The sequence below is a fragment of the Thamnophis elegans genome, chromosome 15 (genome assembly GCF_009769535.1).
Source record: "Thamnophis elegans isolate rThaEle1 chromosome 15, rThaEle1.pri, whole genome shotgun sequence".
In the NCBI taxonomy this organism is placed as follows: Eukaryota; Metazoa; Chordata; class Lepidosauria; order Squamata; family Colubridae; genus Thamnophis; species Thamnophis elegans.
In genome coordinates this window covers 10,490,647-10,512,875 of record NC_045555.1, presented here as the reverse complement: position 1 = coordinate 10,512,875, position 22,229 = coordinate 10,490,647, and the positions used below count along the sequence as shown (strand labels likewise).

At 45.3% G+C, this 22,229-nt stretch overlaps 2 protein-coding genes across 2 annotated transcripts; one reads left to right on the top strand and one right to left on the bottom strand.

Annotated features, from left to right (window-relative positions):
* The first annotated feature begins 90 nt into the window (after positions 1-90).
* LOC116518223 (F-box only protein 6-like) lies at positions 91-4,981 on the top strand. Its single transcript, XM_032231490.1, has 6 exons — positions 91-247; positions 1,012-1,270; positions 1,574-1,700; positions 1,793-1,888; positions 3,046-3,181; positions 4,641-4,981. Exons 2-6 carry the CDS (start codon positions 1,012-1,014, stop codon positions 4,785-4,787), a joined length of 765 nt encoding a protein of 254 aa, XP_032087381.1. The 5' UTR covers positions 91-247; the 3' UTR covers positions 4,788-4,981.
* Positions 4,982-7,082: 2,101 nt separating this feature from the next.
* On the bottom strand, positions 7,083-18,074 carry LOC116518239 (mitotic spindle assembly checkpoint protein MAD2B). The gene is made up of 9 exons (XM_032231516.1): positions 18,021-18,074; positions 17,750-17,806; positions 15,596-15,714; positions 13,943-14,014; positions 12,689-12,789; positions 10,491-10,585; positions 9,651-9,724; positions 8,597-8,689; positions 7,083-7,512 (listed from the first exon to the last, which is right to left on the bottom strand). Exons 2-9 carry the CDS (start codon positions 17,787-17,789, stop codon positions 7,471-7,473), a joined length of 636 nt encoding a protein of 211 aa, XP_032087407.1. The 5' UTR covers positions 17,790-17,806; positions 18,021-18,074; the 3' UTR covers positions 7,083-7,470.
* Positions 18,075-22,229: the final 4,155 nt, after the last annotated feature.

Genomic DNA, 22,229 nt, shown 5'->3' with positions numbered 1-22,229 from the left:
CTCTTTTCACCTGGAGGTGGTGAGGGGGACTCCTCGGACCCCACCTGCCGCCTTTGCCGGCCCCTGTCGGGGGTCCGAAGGGCGGAGAGAAAGCTGAGCCAGGGAAACCTCGCCCAGGGAACTCGGAAGTCTGGGAAGCGCCGCGCTCCTCTTCCCTTTTAGTAGCTCTGCCAGGATTCCGGCCTCCTTTCGCTTTCGCTTTCGCCTGGGCGGCGCATGCGCGGAGGATCTGCTGCGCTTCTGGCAGGTGCGGAGTCGCCAGCTGCGGGGCGGGGAGGGGGCGTAGAGAGGGGGGAGGGGCGAGGGAGGGGGCCCTCCTTGCCCTCCCCCCGGGTGGGTGCTGGAGTGGGGTGGGGTGGGGTGGGGTGGGGTGGGGGGTGGGGGTCCACGGAAGCCCTTCCCCTGCAGCAGAACTCCGGGTCCCCCAGATGTCGCTGCCTGGAGCTGGAGGCTGCGTCAGGGACTGCTGGAGCCCCTGCAGGGCTGCCTCGCCCTTCTCGCTAATCGTCGGCTCAAGTAGACTACCCCTGACCGGGGAGGTTCTACCTCTGCAAATGTCAACACAGCTTCAACACAGCTCCAAGGCGAGTCAGACACTCACACTCTCTCTCTCTCTCTCTCTCTCTCTCTCTCTCTCTTCTTTCCCTCCCCTTCCCTCTTTCTCTTCTCCTCCTTCCCTCTTTTCTTTCTCTCCCTCTTTTCTTTCTTCCTTCTCTCCCTTTCCCTCCCTCCCTCTTTCTCTTTTCCTCCCTCCCTCCCCCCTTGCTCTCCCTCCCTTTCTGACCCCTCTCATCTCTCTTTCTGTTCTCTCTCTTCTCCCCTATCTCTCTCTCCTGTCTCCCTCTCTTCTCTCTTTCTTTCTTTCTTCCCCTTTCTCTCCTGCCTCTCTTTCTTCCCCTCCTTTCTCTCCTGTCTTTCTTTCCCCTCTCTCCTTTCTCTCTCTCCTCTCTCTCTTTCTTTTATCTTTCACTCTTCCTTCCTTCCTCTTTTCTCTCTCTTTTCTCTTCACAGATGGCGAGCATGGAGAACCTCCCTGAGGACGCCCTGATTGCGGTGCTGGTGCTGGTGCCCGCCCAGGACCTGGTGCGTCACTGCCGGCTGGTCTGCTCTCTCTGGCGCGGGCTGGTAGACTTGCCTTCGCTCTGGAAGCTCAAGTGCCAGCGTGAGGGCTACTGGCCGGAGCCACTGGACAGTCCCATTCCGGACTGGCGCAATTTCTATTTCCTCTGCAGCCTGAAGAGGAACCTGATCAAAAACCCCTGTGCTGAAGGTGAGGAGGGGGTCAAGGGGGCTGGGCTATTTTGGGGTGTGTGGTTTTGGACCACTGGAAGGTTATTTTCCCTGAAGCTCCTGACCAGCTCTGGTCTGATCCTAGATTAAATCAAATCAAGGCCAGGATGGAAGACCATCAGGAGATCCAAACTGAATTTTCAACATGGCTAAGCAAACGTTTAAAAAAATAGGGCATAACCACCTGGTGGTCTCCTTTCCCTACCTTGAAATGTTTCCAAAGTGCCGAGCATCCAACCTGCAGTGCCATCCTCTTCTTTGTGTCTCCTCTCTTCCGCCACAGAAGGCTTTGAGGCCTGGAAGAAAGAATCGAACGGAGGCAACGGCTGGAAAATCGAGGACCTCCCGGGAGATCACGGAAGAAATTTCCTTCTTCCGCATGTTCAGAAATACTTTGTGACGTCTTATGAGTGAGTAGCGTGACAGCCTGGGATTATGGAGCCATTAAGAAAAGATGAGGATGGAGGCTTGTAACAACCGGTGGTTTTCTCTTCCTTGCCAGCTCATGCATGAAGGGGCAGATGATCACTTTACGGGATCACGGCTACTGGGACCGGTTGATGGATGAAGCCCGGCCTGATATTGTGGTGAGCGACTGGTGAGTGGCAGGGAAGAGAGGCAGACAGACGGACAGATGGACACGGGAAGCACAAGTGCTGAGGTGGTGTTTGGTAGCACCGTCAAAGCAGGGGGCGCAATACAGGCAGTCCTCGCCTTACGACCACGATGGAGCCCAAAGTTTCCGTTAAGTGAGACACTTAGTGAGCTTTGCCCCATTTTACGACATTTCTTGACGCCGTCATTAAGCGAATCACTGCAGTTGATAAGTTAGTCACCCGGTTGTTAAGGGAATCTGGCTTCCCTGCGGACTTTGCTTGTCAGAAGGTCGCAAAAGGAGATCAAATGAATCACACACACACAGTCCAGGACTCTGCAATGGTCATAAATATGAGGCTCTTGCCTAGCATCTTGATTTTGATCACCTGACTGCAGGGATGGTCGTAAGTGTGAAAAACGGTCGTAAGGCACATTTTTCAGTGCCATGGTAACTTTGAACAGTCACTAACACGAACAGTTGTTAAGTTGAGGACTACCTTCTTGCTTTCACACAGAAAGACTATAGTTCTCGATTTACAACCGTTTTAGCAACTGCTTCTCTGCCCGGTTGCTGGGTGGGCGTGGGCATGGTGGATGTGGCGCACTCAGTCTCCTGCACCACAGGGGGGGGGAATTTGCTCTCCCCAGGCTCCGGAGGCTTTCCTGAAGCCTCTAGGTGGGTGAAAATGGCCTCCCCGGGCTCCTCTGGAGGCTCATTTCTGGAACTTCTGGTTTTTGTCCTCCCAGAACCTCCGTCCTGGCCCTGCACTTACCTGGCATCCAAAACAGGCCACCTGGAGACTCTTGGAAGTGGAGGGGTGGGGTGGGCGAGGCCAGCCAGTCCTTGCAACTACCATTTCGGCGAACCAGATGTAAAATTAGCATCCAGTTCGCCCGAAGCGCTCTGAACTGGCTGAATCCCACCCCTGGTTGGGAGCCAACCTCATATTGGGGTGTGGGGCAAGATGTTCCAGAAGGCAGGAGCCGCAGCAGGCCTTCCTCCTGGACCCTGCCAGCTGGAATAATCGGGCTGAATTATTGTCTCGCTTAATGATGGAAACTTTGAACTCTGTCATGGTTGTAAGTTGAGGACGCCCTGCGTTTTTATTGACCTTTTTTAAGAGCTGACATTCCTTTGATCCCTGTCTGTTCCCCCAGGTTCGCCGCACGTTTCGACTGCAGCTGCCAGTATGAGCTCTGTGTGAGACTCCTGTCCAAAGATTACATCGTTCTCCAGGAGTTTGTGTTGGAACCGGTTGTGATAGAACAGTGGAGCGATGCAGAATGGCGCAAGGTAGAGGAGCGGGTGGGATCACGGGCCAGTTCCTCCCCCACAAGATTCAGCCAGTGGCATCAGTCGAGAGGCCAAAAGGGTTTTTTTTGGGGGGGGGGTGGCAATTAGATGTTAATCCGACGTTGCCCGGGTGTGTATTTATCCCAATCCTGTATTAGAGGGAGCCCCCTTGTGGAGTACTTGAAGCCTTAAACCATGGTAACTCCATTTGCTGTTCAGTAGAAACCATTTTAAGGCACAACAGGCTGTATCTTAACGGAACATGAATCCAAAGTACACACTGTCACTGTCAAAAGTACTGTGACTTGACACTATAGATATAATTCAGTCCTGCTGGAACACACACACATGGAGACATGTCCCCCTCCCCCCCCCCCCAAAGTATTTGTTTCCAGAGAGTAAGTCATCTGTGTACCAAGTTTGGTTGAAATTGCTCGAGACATTCCAGAATTATCCTGTTTTCTTGCAGGTGTTTCATGACCCAACTAGGTAACATCATCAGTGCTAGGAGGGAGGTTTGCTCTCAGTTTATTATCCCTTCTGATGTTGTTCCCTAGTTCGGTCATGAAACGTCTTCAAGAAAACAACCAAACTCAGAGAGCACCAAGGACCCTACAGTTCCCCTCCTCTCCACAAATGCCATTTCTTCTAACACTGATGATATTGCCTAGTTGGGTAGTGAAATGTCTGCAAGAAAACCAGCAAGCTCAGAGCACCAAGAATTTCCCAGTCCTCTTTCTCCTCCTCCTCTCCCACCCCCAATTCCCTCCTCCTCTGCAAAGCAAATGAGCACCCAGCACCCCAGAGTTTATTTTATTTATCGCTAAACTTACACACTGCCCATCTTACAAGCGAAAGACTGATCTTACTTAAGAAGTATAGTAGTGTCCTACTGATAAGGATGCTGTTTGTAACACACACACAACATGACGCACCATGATTTTGAAGAGGTAAATTAAAACAATTTTTTTTTGCACTCTGCAGGTCTCCCAAACCCTCGGCACGTCTCGTTTTTTGCACATCAAAAGGGGGGGGCATGCAGAGTTTTGGGAGGTTCTTAAAGTACTCCTGGGGTCTCGGGGGGAGGGCAGAAACAAGCAAAAAATGGCCCATTTGTCAACTCAAAAAAAGGGCATGCCGAAGCTTTGGGAGGCTTGTAGAGTGCTCCTGGTGGATGGGGGGGTTAAAAATGGCTCCTTTTTTGCTCATTTCTGCCCTCCCCCCCAGGCCTTGGAGCACTTTGCAAGCCTCCGAAACCCCCTGCAACGACCATTTTTGCAAAGGGGGCAGGGTTTCAGTTGGCCCAAAATGCTCTATTCAGGGTATAAGACGCACCCAGATTTTCACCCTCTTTTTTTTGAGGGGAAAAGGTGCTTCCCCAAAATACGGGCATCTGATAACGGAATTGGACAAAACTTCTCCCTTTCACCTGCTCCTCTTACTTGTTTTCCCTGCTCAGGTGTCGCACACATTTCACAACTACCCTGCTGGAGTCCGACACATCTTATTTAGTCACGGAGGCCATGACACGCAATACTGGGAAGGCTGGTACGGTATCCGAGTGACCAACAGCAGCCTCACCCTGGGCCCCCAAGTGGCAGACTGACGGAGAAGGGCTGCTTCGCTTTGGATAGGACTACAACTCCCATGGGGCCCAGTAAGTGGCTCTGGGGAAGGTCAATCTAACCCTTGAACTTAACAGCATGGAAAAGAAGTTAACCCCAGTGTGCCCTACACATCCACCGGTCTATTTCTCTCTCGCTGAAAAAATAAATAAATCTGTAGATATTTATCAGTTAACAGATATTTCTCCTTGCTTCTTCGGCAACCGCGCTAGGTTTGGAAAAGTTGTACAATTGCGGCATTTCATAAAAATACAATACAATACAATAGCAGAGTTGGAAGGGACCTTGGAGGTCTTCTAGTCCAACCCCCTGCCTAGGCAGGAAACCCTATACCGTTTCAGACAAAATGGCTATCCAACATTTTATTTTTTTTTTTTGAAAGCATTGGAAATTTTTACTTCTTTAAAAAAAAAGAATATATTCCTCTATACAGAAGAAACATTGACCTGGTCTGTAAGATTACAAGTCTACGCCCGACCTGTAATCGAATTACCTGAATTACTCTCTCCAGAGTACTAACACTATTCTAACCAAGTGCTAAGCGTGGCTTCTTCAGAATTGATTGACTTCTGTGATTCCATTAAAAAAAAAATATTTTCATCCCAAACTTTAAAATTTATCAAAATAGTTCTAGTTTACCACCAAATTCTTGTCTAGCCTAATGTATACCCCTCTCTCCCTCCCCCCTCCCCCCAACAGCCCTGCTCCTTCCCCCCCCCCCGACTTCCCAGAACCCGTAAACGGTATGGATTTTTAACAAACACAGTCTAAAATCTATTGAGAAAAAAGAAATAAAGAAATTAATGACATCTCTACATTGATCTTAGCTTCTTCTTGCTGAGCTAACTTTAAACAATTTAAATCATTTCTGATCTTAAGCATAGGCTTAACTGGAATTTCTTGGTCCCGTATTTATTTTGTATATAGTCCATCCATTTTTTCCAGTCTCGTTTATATCTCTCATTTGAGTGATCTTTAAGATATGCCGATATTTTAGCCATCTCGGCTAAGTTTGTAACTTTCAATGTCCATTCTTGAGTTGTAGGCAAGTCTTCCTTCTTCCAGTATTGCGCCACCAACAGTCTTGCTGCCGTTATTAGGTACAGAATCAAGTTAGTCTCTACCGCTGTAAAGTCAGTACATATACCTAGTAAGAATAACTGAGGAGTAAACTTTATCCTTCTTTTAAAGATATTTTGCATAACCCACCATATTTTTATCCAGAATGCCTTAACCTTTTGGCAGGTCCACCATATATGATAATATGTAGCATCGAGAGAACCACACCTCCAACATTTAGGCTGTACATTCGGATACATAGAAGCCAGCTTTTTAGGATCTAAATGCCATCTATAGAACATCTTATAAAAATTTTCTCTCTATCCAACATCTTCTTAAAGACTTCCAGTGTTGGGGCATTCACAGCTTCTGGAGGCAAGTTGTTCCACTGATTGTTCTAACTGTCAGGAAATTTCTCCTCAGTTCTTAAGTTGCTTCTCTCCTTGATTAGTTTCCACCCATTACTTCTTGTTCTACCCTGAGGTGCCTTGGAGAATAGTTTGACTCCCTCTTCTTTGTTGCAACCTCTGAGATATTGGAAGACTGCTATCATGTCTCCCCTAGTCCTTCTTTTCATTAAACTAGACATACCCAGTTCCTGCAACCATTCTTCATACGTTTTAGTCTCCAGTCCCCTCATCATCTTTGTTGCTCTTCTCTGCACTCTTCCTAGAGTCTCCGCATCTTTTCTACATCGTGGCGACCAAAACTGGATGCAGTATTCCAAGTGTGGCCTTACCAAGGGATTATAAAGTGGTATTAACACATGTGATGTTGATTCCTTCCCTCTGTTGATGCAGCCTAGAACTGTGTTGGCTTTTTTGGCAGCTGCTGCACACAGCTGGCTCATATTTAAATGGTTGTCCACTAGGACTCCAAGATCCCTTTCACAGTTACTTCTGTTGAGCAAGGTGCCACCTATACTGTACCTGCGCATTTCGTTTTTCTTGCTTAAATGTAGAACCTTACTCTTTTCACCATTGAATTTCATTTTATTGTTCAAGTTTGTCAAGATCCTTCTGTATCTTAAGCCTGTCTTCTGGAGTGTTGGCTATTCCTGCCAGCTTGGTGTCATCTGCAAATTTGATGAGTTCCCCATTTATTCCCTCATCCAAATCGTTGATGAAGATGTTGAAGAGTACTTTAGAATGTTTTAAATGAAATCTGTGTCCCTCTAAATCCCTCTTCTCAGTTTAGTGACCGAAGTTGCTCAAAGATTCAACGTTTCAAGTTTATTTACAGTGAATTTGTCGTCATATTGGCACCTCAGAACACAGCTATAAACATTGACTTTAAAACAAGACGGACGAGGGTTTTTACAGCAAACAAGACATTACCACTTTCTAGGCACAGTTCTGCAATGTCCCCGTCCTCCCTCGGGTCTAACCACTTGAAAAGTACCCGACTCTCTGAATCGGCTGAAGAAAGAGAGAATAACCTGGCGGGGTTTAAGAGCACTTTTAAAAACACGATCACCCGGTAGCTAAGAAGGGACTTGGACATGCGCGTTCAACCGAGCATTGATGTGGTTGCAGGAGACGGGGGTGCAGCTTGGTCATGCGTCCCCTGGATTGCAGCTTCCAAAATGGTTGGGAGGGTCGAGGTTCAAGTGCCTTTCTGCGCCCGCTCCTCAACGTACAGCTGCATCTAAAAGGAAAGGGTTCAAATCAGGAATTTTGCATTTAGGCATTCCAAGACCGGGGGCTTTTGCAGAGAGGCAGGATTTGAGCCTGATAACAGATTAACGGAGTGGGAAGGGACCTTGTAGGTCATCTAGTCCAACCCCCTCACCCACCCAAACAGGAGACCCTACACCATTTCTGACAGATGGCAGTCCAGTCTCTTCTTGAAAGCCTCTAGGGATGAAGCTCCCACAACCTCTGAAGGCAACTGGGTTGATGGTTCTCATTGTCAGAAAGTTCCTCCCTATTTCTAGGTTGAATCTCTCATTGGTCAGTTTCCATCCATTATTCCTTCTCTGGCCTTCAGGTGCCTTGGAGAATAGCTTGACACCCCCCCCCCCTCTCTGTGACAGCCCCTCAAATACTGGAAGACTGCTATCATGTCTCCCCTGGTCCTTCTCTTCACTCTTCCCTTGCAGGGGGTTTTTTCTAAAGGGTTAGGGGTGCAAGGGTCTTGTAACTTGACAGCTTTTAGACTTGCACACTTCAATGCCAAAGTTCCTGAGCCAAGATGACTGGAGGAGGAATTCTGGGAGTTGAAGTCCACAAGGTTTTTTTTTTCTAAAGGGTTAGGGGTGCAAGGTAACTTGACAGCTTTAAGACTTGCACACTTCAATGCCAGAGTTCCTGAGCCAACATGACTGGAGGAAGAATTCTGGGAGTTGAAGTCTACAAGTCTTAAAGCTGTCAAGTTTGAACACCCTGGGTTTTTTTTTTCCTAAAGGGTTAAGGGCGCAAGGGTCTTGTAACTTGACCGCTTTAAGACTTGCGTGCTTCAAATGCCAGAGTTTCCGAGCCAACATTTTGGTTGCTAAGGAAGAGCGTTGTTAAGTGAGTTTCACCACATTTTACAAGTTGACCACGCCCACCCAATCCCATGGCCGGCAAGCCACTCCCACCCAGTCACATGGCTGGCAAGCCACTCCCACAAAGCAGGCCACACCTACAGAAGAGGTTCTAAAAAAATTTGAAGCCCACCACTGGGTTGGATCTAATGGTCAGCTTGTCCTCTTCCAAACTGGCTGGCCGCAGAAGGTGGATCTGCTCACCTTCAAGAGGTCGGAGGTCATGGTCTTCAGGGGGATCAACCGGGGGTCGTGCATGTGGACGTCCTGCTCATCGGCCAGAATCCAGGGGAAGTCCTACAGGATGGGAAACATAACAGCGTCTTCATGCAACTATTGGCCAGGTGCCCATAATGTCGGTCGCCAGCCCCTCCAGCAGCCGAATCAAAGGAGGAGGCGGAGTCAAGGCCGGCGTCAAGGCAAACTAAGAGCTCCGAGGGGGAAGAGGGAATGGAGCTGGCAGAGAATTGGCAGACTGGCAGACTCAACGCCGAAGGCGCATGGAACATTACCTTCCCACCAAAAGTGGCCCCTATTTTTCTACCTGCATTTTTACGTGCTTTCAAACTGCTCGGTTGGTAGAAGCTGGGACAAGTCACAGGAGCTCACTCCATTATGCAGCGCTAGGGATTCAAACCGCTGAACTGCCGACCTTTCTGATCGACAAACTCAGCGTCTTAGCTACTGAGCCACTGCGTCCCTTTTATATACATACATACATACATACATATAATCCCACACTGAATGTATAGCCATATTTATACTTACAAAACAAACATAATAAATATTAATATAGTGTATTAATATAATTATATTAGTATTGATATTAAGACAGAGAGGCGGAGCCTGGGCCATCCGTCAGCCCTTGGATAGAGAATCAACAGCCCCCCCCCCTCCCCCAGATCTGGAGGTGGCTGATGAAGAAGAGTAAGAACAGCTCGGTCCAGTGCCTGACGCGCAGATGCGCAGAAGGCAAAGGAGAGGAGAGCAGGGGAAATCTATGGGCCGGTCCTTGGGACGGAAGAGCTTTGCAGGAGGCAATTAGTTCATTCCTGCATTCTTGGCGCGTCTGAAAAATATCGGCCTGGCCACTCTCCAAGCCTGATAAAGGTCGGTAATTGTGAACTCTCTTGAAAGACGGTGAGAGAGGAAAGACTTTGCTGGAGAGGAATTCACCATCAATTAAATAAAAGGGGTTTATCGGGACGAGGACTCGTGTTGCTGGGGAAGCCTCGGTCAGAACAGCGCCATTCCTTACCTTGATCACTTGAATTTTTTCCATGTTGCGCGTGGCAGCTTCGCGGGTGTGCACCAGGATGGTGAAAGTACAGCCTGCAACAAATGAGGTAGAGAAAGAGAGCAACCCAGATTTTAAATAAAAGAGGCCCGATTCAGAGTTCCAACCTGTGATTAAATACAATAGTCCTCAACTTATAACAATTTGTTTAGTGATGGTTCGAAGTTGCAGCAGCACCGAAACATGCGACTTACGACCGGTTTTCAAAATTACCACCTTGCATCTCCCCCACCTACCCCTATGGGTCACGTGATCAAAATTCAGAGGTTTGGCAACTGACTCGTGTTTATGACGGTTGCAGAGTTCTGGGGTCATGGGATCAACTTTTGCGAAATGACCAAGTCAATGGGGAAGCCAGATACGTTACTAACTTATCAACTGCAATGATTCACTCAACAGCTGTGGCATGAACGGTCGTAAAATGGGGCGAAACTCGCTTAACAACTTGTCTCACATAACAACTGAAACTTGTGGTCATTACGTTGAGGACCACCTGCATATTTTGGTCCCTGCGAAGTGGAGAGGTGCATAGCGAGAATTCCCGCACTATTTTACCACTGAGGTTATAAATATTCCGAAAAAAAAATACTGTTTTTTTTTCCATTTGCCCCAGAATTGCTAGAAGAAGAAAAATTCATCTGGAAGACGACTGTTTGAAACAAACCAAAGTCCCGCATTCAGGATTGGGTGTTTTCTTCAGCTGATGGTGAAGCTAAAATGAAGTCCTAATATCACCCTGAAACCCACAAACACCCCACGGCCAGCTGCCAGCTAGATTACCGTCTCTGCTGACTGTCCTACCTGGAGGGTTGTTGTCCAAAACAGCATCGCAAACGCTAATCTTCAGGATAAAAGCCCGCAGAAGCTGCTCCACATGGGTGAGGAGGGAATCGGAGCTGAAGAAGGAAAAAGTAGTTGAAATTTAATATATATATATAAAGTAGTTGAAAGGCAACAGTAAAAATATTGGGTTTCTGTCTGGATGGTCTCTTGTGACGAGCCGATAAACAGAGAAAGGAAGCAGTAGGCTTCCTCCCATATTTGGGCATACCAGGGGTTGTGACACTAAATACATACCTATTTCCCTGGCTCAGCTGATAAAGGAGGAGAACCTTGTGGCTTAGTGGTTAACACATCTGCCTAATATGTAATACAGCCCAGGTTCAAATCCCAGTAAGAGTATGGCTAACTGATGAGAGCTAAATAGCTTGAAATAGATCTATACTAGTCTCCCTTTATTTATTTATCAGCACAAATACAACATATATATATCTATATATCTATATATCTATATATCTATATATCTATATATCTATATATCTATATATCTATATATCTATATATCTATATCTATATATCTATATATCTATATCTATATCTATATCTATATCTATATCTATATCTATATATATATATATATATATATATATATATATATATATATATATAGGAGGAAGCATACTGCTTCCTTTTTGTGTCTATCGGCTCACCCCAGGAGACCATCCAGACAGAAAGCCATTATTTTTACTGTTGCCTTTGTTACATTTGTGTTGCATTTGTGCTGATAAATAAATAAAGGGAGACTAGTATAGATCTATTTCAAGCTATTTAACTCTCATCAGCTAGCCATACCCTTACTGGGATTTGAACCTGTGCTGTATTACATATTAGGCAGTTGTGTCACCCACCCTTTATTTATTTATCAGCACAAATGCAACACATAAAATACATATATATATTATATTACTACTTATTATGTTTACTTTATAAATATAAATATGGCTATAAATCATGTGTGATATTTATATATATATATACACATACATATAAAAAGGTAAAGGTTCCCCTCGCACATATGTGCTAGTCATTCCCGACTCTAGGGGGCAGTGCTCATCTCCATTTCAAAGCCGAAGATCCAGCGCTGTCCGAAGACGTCTCCGTGGTCATGTGGCCGGCTTGACTCAACGCCGAAGGCGCATGGAACGTTATCATCCCACCAAAGGTGGTCCCTATTTTTCTACCTGCATTTTTACGTGCTTTCAAACTGCTCGGTTGGTAGAAGCTGGGACAAGTCACGGGAGCTCACTCCATTATGCAGCACTAGGGATTCAAACCGCTGAACTGCCGACCTTTCTGATCGACAAACTCAGCGTCTTAGCTACTGAGCCACTGCGTCCCTTTTATATACATATATACATACATAGAATCCCACACTGAATGTATAGCCATATTTATACTTACAAAACAAACATAATAAATATTAATATAGTGTATTAATATAATTATATTAGTACTGATATTAAAATAAAATATATTAATATAAAATAAATAATGCAATAAATATTTATAAAATAAATACATATATATATATGTACAGAGTCGTCATTGGTCTGTAAGGATTTCCTTTCAAGATTTAAGACTAGGACGCAAACTGACTTTGAAAATCCACTTGAGATGCTGGTTTACCGCCTTCCTGAGGGCTAGTCCTAACTTGGGTTAAATATTGTTTTACAATTATATTCTCCCCTTTATGACGCTCCATATTTCTAAGTTTTAATACTACTAATAGTAATAACCATGGGCCATGGAGTGATTAAACCAATGTTTCTCAACCTTGAAGATATGTGGACTTCAACTCCCAGAATTCCCCATCCAGCTGAGGAATTCTGGGAGTTGAAGTCAATACATCTTCAAGCTGCCAAACTGAGAAACTCTGAGCTAGATTGATGCAGACTCAGCCTTGTCGATCGGATCTCAAAGCAGCCCCTAATCTGTATCTTAAGTGGATGGTTCCCCTCCCATGTGTTTAATTCATTTTATTTGCAAATCAATGCTTTTCCTTTATTCTTAATATTCAGCAGTTTTGAATATTTGCTTCTCTTGCGTTTTGCAGAATAAACCAGAGATGGTGACTGAGTTTTTGCTAAGGAAAGAATTTTGTGGGTGTGGTATGCGACCCAGCAACCCAGCATTTGGGGCTTAAAAACAAGGACCCTTACCTGATTGCCAGCAATGGGGGCTGCATGATCTCAAAGACGAATCTTTCTACCGAATGGTGCTCCTTATCAAGGATGACTACTACCACTTTTTCCACGTCGTTCTGAAAAAGGTTGCGAAAACAAGCAAGGTGATATAAATATTATCTCTCTCTGAAGAAGAACTCTGTGAATTCCAGAGTTTGAGCTGGTTCCCTTGAGTTTTCACACAAGTCGGATTGCTGTGAGATACGAGGAAACCGGTACATAAAAAAAAAAATTCGGAAGCAGTAGAACGTAGCTTCCAAGGTCTGCGAGTGGGCATCGCATACCACCCGAAGTCTACCGTACGAGGACAAATTATGCATTGTAAAGATTGCTTGGAGAGGGGACATACTTCCAATGTAATCTACTGGATCCCCTAGGTAGGACGGGGAGGAAGCTAACCACCAGATTGCAAGACCATCAGTGAGCAGTCAAATGAGAAGACTTAAACTCATTGATAGCCTCACACTGCAATAAACAAGGACATACATTGAATTTCGCAGCTATTAAGATTGTTGGAAGAGCAGGCACTAAAACAGCCAGAGAAGTGATTGGTCAGTCAACAGGAGTGCTGATTTACCACCAGCTTATCAAGTACTTAGGAGGCGAGGGCTGGGCAGCACAAGGAAATAACAACCCACAACTTAATCGCCAGCCAATCAACACCCCAATTAACATCTAAAAAGCCACACACAACAAGCACCACACACACACAACAGCCCAAATGACACAGAGAATTCCCTGAGAGTGGGCTCCAGTCCGAAAGCTCAGAAGATTAAACCTCTGGTTCCAGATTGGATTCTTCTGCACCAGGAAATTTAACAGATCTAACAAATTAGCAGAGTTGGAAGGGACATTTTAGGTCATCTAGTGTCCAACCCCACCACCACCACCCAAGCAGGACACCATTTCTGACAAATGGCAGTCCAGTTTTTTGAAATCTTCCGGTGATGAAGCTCCCACAACTTCCAAAGGCAACTTCTCTTCCATGGGTTGATTGTTCTCCCTGTCAGAAAATTTCTCATTTCCAGGTTGAATCTCTCCTTGTTCAGTTTCCATCCGTTATTATTCCTTTTCTGGCCTTTGGGTACCTTGGAGAATAGCTTGACCCCCTCCTCTCTGTGGCAGCCCCTCAAATATTGAAAGACTGCTATCCTGTCTCCCCTGGTCCTTCTCTTCACTAGACTAGCCATGCCAAGTTCCCTAATGCAGCACTAAAGTTTTAATACTTACCTTCTGTAGCAGAGGTTTGATGCAGTGGAGGGTATCCTGAATATATTGATTGAGTTCGGGGTGGCAAGACATCTGTGGGCGCAAGACATTTGGTTCAGGTGTCGATAGAAATCCATTTAAGTTAACCCTCTGTGTTTTTTCTCTTTAAAACAATTCTGGTTTTAGTTAACAGGGGGAATGCTCGCTCCATAACTTATCTTGATTTCAGCCCAAGCAGATACTTTAAAAATTCTTTAAAAGGTTCACACTGGAAAGCTAAGCTATGCATTCTCATTTTGAGATCAATAATTTTCCACTTCTACTAAACCGCTGCTCTAAATAGTAAACACACTCAATTTGTTGCACATTTCAACACTCAACAGTGAGATTTAATCCAACATAAAAATCCTCGCTAAGTTTGGTTCTGTGGGCCTGGCTTGGTGGGCATGGCAGGGGAAGGTTACTACAAAATCCCCATTCCCTCCCCACTCCGTGGCCAGCCAGAGGTGGTATTTGCCAGTTCTCCAAACTACTCAAAATTTCTGCTACCAGTTCTCCAGAACCTGCTGAATTTCACCCCTGTATATTGGGCCTTTAACTGCACTCTATGGTTTTTATTTTCATTTCCTTTTTCAATCTTTTTCTTTTAGATATGCATGATGAGGCTAAGTAAATTTGGTTAGGACTGGGTTTTTTTTAAGTTTTTACTGTCTTCTTTTAATATGTACTCTATTTTCACATAATATGAGCCATTTATTCTTTTAATATGTACTGTACTCTTATTTTTTTCACATCATATGAGCCATTTATTTTATTCCAACCCACTTGCTTTGATTCCCATTTAAGAAGGTATATTTGGTTTTCATTGTTGTTAAATAAGATCCTGGGCCGATCTTTAATTTCACTGACTGAAACTGCAAACGTTAACGAAAGGTAACTGCAGTTTCTTTGAAAGTGTTTAAAAGTTGATTAGCAATGCTCAAGTAAAATTTTTCGTAAAGAGGCATATAAGTTAGCAAATGAATGTGCTGTGGAAAGGAGAACTAGGAGTTTGAATTACCTCAAATAGACTTTTACATACGTTTTGCATACAAGAGCAGTTTTAAAAACAATTTTCTAAAGACAGGTCAAAAGTGGAACAGACGCCTAATTTTTGATAGATAGATAGATAGATAGATATGAAGATAGAAATAGACAGAGTGTCAGGCCTGCAGTGGTTCCTTTAAGAATCTTTGGCCTGCCACACTCTCTCTTCTAGCTTCATCTTTAGTAAGCGTATTTATTAAGGGGGGGAATAGCAAGGAGTAGAATGTGTTATTTTCAAAATAAAAAATTCTTTCCTAGAAGCTCAAGGTTATTCTTTGCCTCTGCACCTTGGCACCTGACCGGAACCAGCTGGGTGGAGATGCCAGCGTGGAAGGAGAAGATTGGACCATGTGGTGGATTTGTGGGTGTGGGGACAAGATCATGAACTTTTAACTGGGTGGAATCCCATGAAGTTCTTCAGAATTGGGATTCCATAGTACGATGCCAAAATGTCTGTTTTATTAAATTGGAACGTTAAGGATAGCTCTGCCTTGGACTCTGATTTAATTCTGCATGATATTTGGAACGCTGACATAGAGATTTATAGATATAGATTTATAGATATACATGTACTTGTGTGCCTCTTACCTGAACAGGAACATTATATTTTTTCCTCTTCTGAAAAATCCCAGTGGGGTAAACCTCTCGGACATAAAGGATAAGGTGAATGGCTACTTCTAAAAATTCAGAAAGGACATCGGCGACCACTGGAGAAGAAGATAAAAGAATGAAAATAAATATGAGGTGGTGGTGGTTGTTGTTGTTTTTAAAATAGGGCAGTTGGAAAAGTCACCTTAAACTGTATTTAAAATTGGTGTCTGAGCTGCTTTATATGTGGTTAATCTTTGGTGAGATTCACAGCCTTTGGGGCTGGTTGGTAGCTCAACAGCTCGAGTCCTAACCAAGGACCTAGGAACTGTTAAGGTAACGTCGGAGGATATAAGCTGTTCCAAGTAGGGTGGTTTTTTGTAGAATCAGAATGTTCAAGTCTGATAAATTTAACATTTCCAAATAGCAAGGTAGCCCTTTTGGTATTGCTCCAAGGGCTCCAATTACTACTACTACTACTACTACTACTACTACTATTATTATTATTATGCAATTGTATCACAGCGGCCAGTTGTTTCACCGGATTTGGCATTGGTTACTAGTCGGGCCCCACCCAGGGGCCTAGGACGTTGTAACGTATTTTCGTAATATGCGTGCAGATCCAAGCAGTGCGGCTTTTTGCATTTGACTGATGGTGATTTTGTCAATTTTTAACTGTTTTAAATGTAATTCCAGTGCTTTTGGAATAGCACCCAGTGTGCCAATTACCACTGGAATTACCACTGCTGGTTTGTGCCATAGTCGTTGAATTTCGATTTTTAAGTCCTGGTATCTTGCGATTTTTTCATGTTCCTTCTCGGCGACCCTGCTATCACCTGGTATTGCGATGTCTATGATTGTGACCTTATTTTTCTCAACCAGTGTGATGTGGTGTATTATGCGCCAGTATTTTGTCAGTTTGTATACGGAAATCCCACAAGATCTTGACCATCTGATTTTCGGTGACTTTTTCAGGCTGATGTTCCCACCAGTTTGTTGCTGTTTTAATATTATAATTTTTGCACAAATTATTATTATTATTATTATTATTATTGTTGTTGTTGTTGTTGTTGTTGTTGTTGTTGTTGTTGTACAATTGTATCACAGCGGCCAGTTGTTTCGCCGGATTTGGCATTGGTTACTAGTCGGGCCCCACCCAGAGGCCTAGGACGTCGTAACGTATTTTCGTAATATGCGTGCAGATCCAAGCAGTGCGGCTTTTTGCATTTGACTGATGGTGATTTTGTCAATTTTTAACTGTTTTAAATGTAATTCCAGTGCTTTTGGAATAGCACCCAGTGTGCCAATTACCACTGGAATTACCGCTGCTGGTTTGTGCCATAGTCGTTGAATTTCGATTTTTAAGTCCTGATATCTTGCGATTTTTTCATGTTCCTTCTCGGCGACCCTGCTATCACCTGGTATTGCGATGTCTATGATTGTGACCTTATTTTTCTCAACCAGTGTGATGTCTGGTGTATTATGCGCCAGTATTTTGTCGGTTTGTATACGGAAATCCCACAAGATCTTGACCATCTGATTTTCGGTGACTTTTTCAGGCTGATGTTCCCACCAGTTTGTTGCTGTTTTAATATTATAATTTTTGCACAAATTCCAATGGATCATTTGTGCTACTGAATTGTGCCGCAATTTATAATCAGTCTGCGCGATTTTTTTACAGCAGCTGAGTATGTGATCATACTAATTATTATTATTATTATTATTATTATTATTATTATTATTATTATTATTAAACATGAAACTCAGTCAACTGAACATTTAAAGATGTATCACAAATATTATAGACTGGGGCTGATGGTTGATACGGGTTGCTGCCAGCGTCCTAGATATCAAATTATTATTATTGTTGTTGTTATAGATTCAGAAAACATGGATACGTTTGGAAGATTCACCCGTCGAATAAATAAGCAGGCAGGTTTTAACTGTATTAAAAACATGACAATAAAAGCAGCATTTCTCAAGCACAGGAAGAGGGGTGGACTTCAACTCCCAGAATTCTCCAGCTGCCCCCCCCAGGGAATTCTGGGAGTTGAAGTCCACCCCTCTTCCCTTGACCCAAAGGGAACCTTTAAAGACTTTGAATGCACCCCGATCCCAGCATTCGTAAGAAGTCTTCAGATCTCCTGGTGGTACCTTGTCCAAAATTGAGGTCCTGCCGCGTTAGCGTCGTCATCCTTCCCGGGGGGGCTTCTGCCAAGAAAAACACGAAGCGTCCTCAAAAGGGGTGGGCTGCAACCCTTTCCCCGAGGGGGGGGGACTGCTGGATTTCCCACCACCACCAAAGCTGGGCCACTATGCAGGGGTTGCCCTTCCCCAACCTGGCGCCCTCGCTTCCTCCCGCCGCTGGTTCCAAGCCCTGAGTCGGGGGGGCTCCGGAGATCCCCCGACCCGGTTTGGCGCTTACCTTCCCGGTGGAGGCTGCTCGGGGCTGATGGCGGCGGAAGGCGGAGCGGCTGTTGGACGCGCCCTGACCGGATAAGCTCTCTCTCGGCCGCCCGCGGTCTTAGCGCCCGGGCTCCGAAGATACCCGACTGCACCTTCGTTTATTTTCCTTCCCTCCTTCCTTCCTCCCCCCTCCTTCATTCCTTTATTCATTCATTTCCCCCTTCCCTTCCTTTTCCCCTTCCTTCCCTTTCTCTTCCTTCCTCCCTCCCTCCTTCATTCTTTTATTCTCCATTTGCCTTCCTTCCCTCCTCCCTTTTCTCCTTCCTTCCCTTTCTCTTCCTTCCTCCCTCCCTCCTTCATTCATTTACCTCCCTCCCTTTTCTCCTTCCTTCCCTTTCTCTTCCTCCCTCCCTCCCTCATTCATTCATTTTTCTTCCTTCCTTCCCTCCTCCCTCCCTTCTTCATTCATTTCCCTTCCTTCCCTCCTCCCTCCCTCCCTCCATCATTCCTTTATTCATTCATTTTCCTCCTTCCCTCCCTTTTCTCATTCTTTCCCTTTCTCCTCTTCCCTCCTTCTTCCCTTTTTTCCTTCCCTTTCTCTTCCTTCCTTTCTTCCTCCCTCCCTCCTTCATTCATTTTCCTTCCACCCTCCCTCCCTTTTCTCTTTCCTTCCCTTTCTCCTCTTCCTTCCTCCCTCCCTCCCTCATTTATTCATTCATTTTCCTCCATCCCTTTTCTCCTTTTTTCCCTTTCTTTCTTTCCCTGGGCTGGGGCTGATGGGCTCTGGAATGCAAGCAACGGGGGTGGGGGGGGTCGCAGGAGGTGGAGGAGGAGAGGAGGCCCCCAGCTCCAGCAGCTGGCCCAGGCTTCTTCCCTTGAAAGCTTTTACTCCCGAGTAAGCAGAGGAAAAGGGGGGTCTGGCCCCACCCCTTTTGTGTAGGGAGTGATCTCAAATGGGGGGGTGCTAAAACACGGTACCAGCTCACCCGCCACAGATGGACTCTGAAACGTGGTGGGCGCCTGGTTGCAAATGGCTAGGCTGGAGCTAGACAGGTGAGGATTTCCTCCTTCAAATCGGGAGGGGGAGCTTTTCCCCTGCTTTGCACCCCCACCAACCCTCATGGCTCTTGTGACCGGCCAGTTTTTCTTTCCCCCCCCCCTTAAGCATCCTTTTTACCCTGGGGAGTTTCCCACAATGCACCTGTGAAGGGGATGGAGGATGGAGAGGAGAAGAGGGGCTTGGAGAAAGGAAGTGGAGGGTGGGGGTGGCTGTGCATGGCAGGCTGTAAAATGCCCCCATCCTCCTTTCTATCCCCTTGAGGGGTGGGGTGGGGGGGATAAATCCACTCCTCATCTGCATTTCCCCATGATACCCTTTTCTTTCCTGGAGCTGAGGTCCACTGGCTGCATCCCAACTCTTTGTTCCCTTTGTTGAGCTTTGGGTGGGGGGGGGAGAGAGAGAGAGACTCTGGAGAGGAGAGAGCGCCCCCTCCCCTCTTTGCAATGCCCACCAGCTATCCTATATCCCACCCACCCTTCCACCAAAAATCAATAAATAAAGCCTGCCAAAACACACCCCTCTTCTTCACACTCTCCGCTTGCCTTCCTCCAGGCACCCCTCCCCTCCTCCCAGGAGGCATGGGAGGACCCAAGCCCCAGCTTCCCAGCCCCAATCCCACCCCTCTGCTTTGCCACTAGCTGGGCCAGTCTGTCAAAGAAGACAGAACCAGACAGTGGGTCAGCCTGTGAGTGTCTCTCTCTCTCTCTCTTGTCTATCACTCTGAGTGGTGAGTAGCTCTGGGGGCGAGAGGGAGGGAAGTGGGGGGGGGTGTCTGAGGACAGGCAGGGGTGCCCTCCACCCCTTCCCACCTGCTTTCGATCCCAGACTTTGGGTTAACAAAAACCAAAACCCAGGAAATTTTAAAAAAAAATGTTCCACTCCTGCTTAAGGAAGCTAGGGAGTCTGCGTTGAGCTGAAGAATTTCAAAAGCAGGATTTTCTAGAAGTTGTGGGGGGGGGGAAGGAACCCCCAAATCTGCTTTTGGGGATGGGTGGGATTTATTAAGTGCATTTTCAACAGAGATTCTTTCTTTCCCTGCCCTCCAGCTGGGGCAAAGGTGAGCTGTGAATATAATTGGGCTTCTGGAGGTGGGAAAGCAGTTAGGGAAGAGATGAACAATTTCATTTGTAATCATTGCATTCCGTTTGTGTGTGTGTTTGTGTGTGTGTGTTTGATTTGCATGTGGCTTGTTTCAGTGGCATCCCTCCTGGTGGCCTTTTAAAAAAACTGTGCTATAGTTAATGACAAAGTGCTGAATCCTTTGGCTGGGGTGGGGGTGGGGGAGTGTTAATCCCATTAATCAATACATCCCCAATTAATAATATGGATAATATTATAACTTCTACACTCTCGTGATGCCCTCCATCTATCTTCTCCCCGGAGAATGCAAACAAAAGGCCCCCATTTCCCCCCCTTTCTCCTTTTGCCACTCAGCGAAGAAAAAAACATTTTTAAAAATGCATTTATATATATATTTTTTAAATGTCCCAAATGGAAGGTGAATTGAGGTTTAAAATTACAGATAAAATGTACTAGACTGGAAAAAAGGAGGCAATAATTCTGGCAGTTTCTTTATCTCCCCACCTACCCCTACCCACCCCCTTTTTTTCGTTAAATACCTTTTTAGAGGGATTTAGATTTTCTGTGGACAAGCTTGCACAAGCCAGCTCTTTCGCCTTCCCCACTGAGATGGGTTGATTGCCAATTTTATTCCCCCTGTTGTGATCAGTGGCTTTCAGAGAAGAAGGCTGCTCGGGATCTTATTTTTACAAAGATCAAGAATTTGTCCTTGACTCAAAACTTCAAATGAACACCTGTTCTTAAGGACACCTTTCTCTGTGCCAAAAAAAAAAAAGTTAGAATAACAAGGGTTTAACTCCAAATATGGGTTAAATTTGCCAAGCGGGAATTATAACATGTTATATTATTATGTTATATTATATTATAACATATTATAATTATGTTATAACATACGAAAAACAGTTACAGAACTCGGCGTGGCTAGTGAGAAGAAGGACCAGGGGAGACAGGATAGCAGTCTTCCAATATTTGAGGGGCTGCCACAGAGAGGAAGGGGGTCAAGCTATTCTCCAAAGCACCCGAAGGCCAGACAAGGAATAATGGACAGAAACTGATCAAGGAGAGATTCAACCTAGAAATAAGGAGGAACTTTCTGACAGTGAGAACAATCAACTCCATGGAACAGAAGTTGCCTTCGGAAGTTGTGGGAGCTTCATCGCTTGAGACTTTCAAGAAGAGATTGGGCTGCCATCTGTCAGAAATGGTGTAAGGTCTCCTGCTTGAGCAGAGGGTTGGACTAGATGACCTACAGGGTCCCTTCCAACTCTGTTGATCTGCTTTGAGCTTCACGAGACATGTCAATGCTCAGTTTGGCACGTTGTTAGCCCAATTGATGTTTTATTTTCCCTGCCAGCCTTGGATTCCCAGATTCTACATATTCTAATTATGATTTTATCTGGGTTTGTTGTGACCCCCGAGTTTGTGGACTTGCTTAAGAAAATAAAACTGCATCTTTGCAGCTCAGTTAACTGGAAGGTGGAGTTTGTAAGAGTTAGGTTCATTTAAAAAAAAAAAACTTGGTTATTTGGTGGTTATTGTCATTTGTCTTAAATAAACCACACAATATTTACTTGAGTTTTTCCCAACCTTGCCAACTTTAAGAGCTGTGTGTATCAACCCTGAAGCTGACCTGGCTGAAGCCATTTTGGAGCTTCAGTGCTATTACTTGGAATCCTGACAGTGTGGACTTCAACTCCCAGAATTCCCCATGGCTAGCTGGGGAATCCTGGGAGTTGAAGTCCACACCTCTTCAAGTAGCCAAGACTGAGAAATGTTGACTTAAGGGGCTGATGACTTTCTGAAACTTGGTGAATCTTAACCTCTGACAGAATTTCAATGCCATTTTTGCAATTCTCACTGTCAATTCCTTAATGGATGGGGGGGGGGGTCTTTTTCCCAGCCTCCTCCAGGTTACCTGCCTAGAATATTTAAAACATTTACAACTGAAATCAAGTACTTTTTTGGGGGAAATGCCCCAGCGACGTCAGAAAGGAGGGGGGTTTTTTCCCCTTGTTTTTCCCCAGATGTGTATTATTTGGCTGGTTTCAGGAAGCTAAGTGGGGTTAAGGCCTGGTTTTGGTATGGATG

Excerpts from the sequence above, each read along its gene's own strand:
- LOC116518239 (XM_032231516.1), bottom strand. The coding sequence starts at position 17,789 with ATGACGACGCTAACGCGGCAGGACCTCAATTTTGGACAAG. Across the intron at positions 12,790-13,942 it reads TCAAACCTCTGCTACAGAAG|AACGACGTGGAAAAAGTGGT; the intron begins GTAAGTATTAAA and ends AACCTTTTTCAG. Across the intron at positions 10,586-12,688 it reads CCCCCATTGCTGGCAATCAG|CTCCGATTCCCTCCTCACCC; the intron begins GTAAGGGTCCTT and ends TTCCTTCTTCAG.
- LOC116518223 (XM_032231490.1), top strand. The coding sequence starts at position 1,012 with ATGGCGAGCATGGAGAACCTCCCTGAGGACGCCCTGATTGCGGTGCTG. Across the intron at positions 1,271-1,573 it reads CAAAAACCCCTGTGCTGAAG|AAGGCTTTGAGGCCTGGAAG; the intron begins GTGAGGAGGGGG and ends CTTCCGCCACAG. Across the intron at positions 3,182-4,640 it reads GCGATGCAGAATGGCGCAAG|GTGTCGCACACATTTCACAA; the intron begins GTAGAGGAGCGG and ends TTCCCTGCTCAG.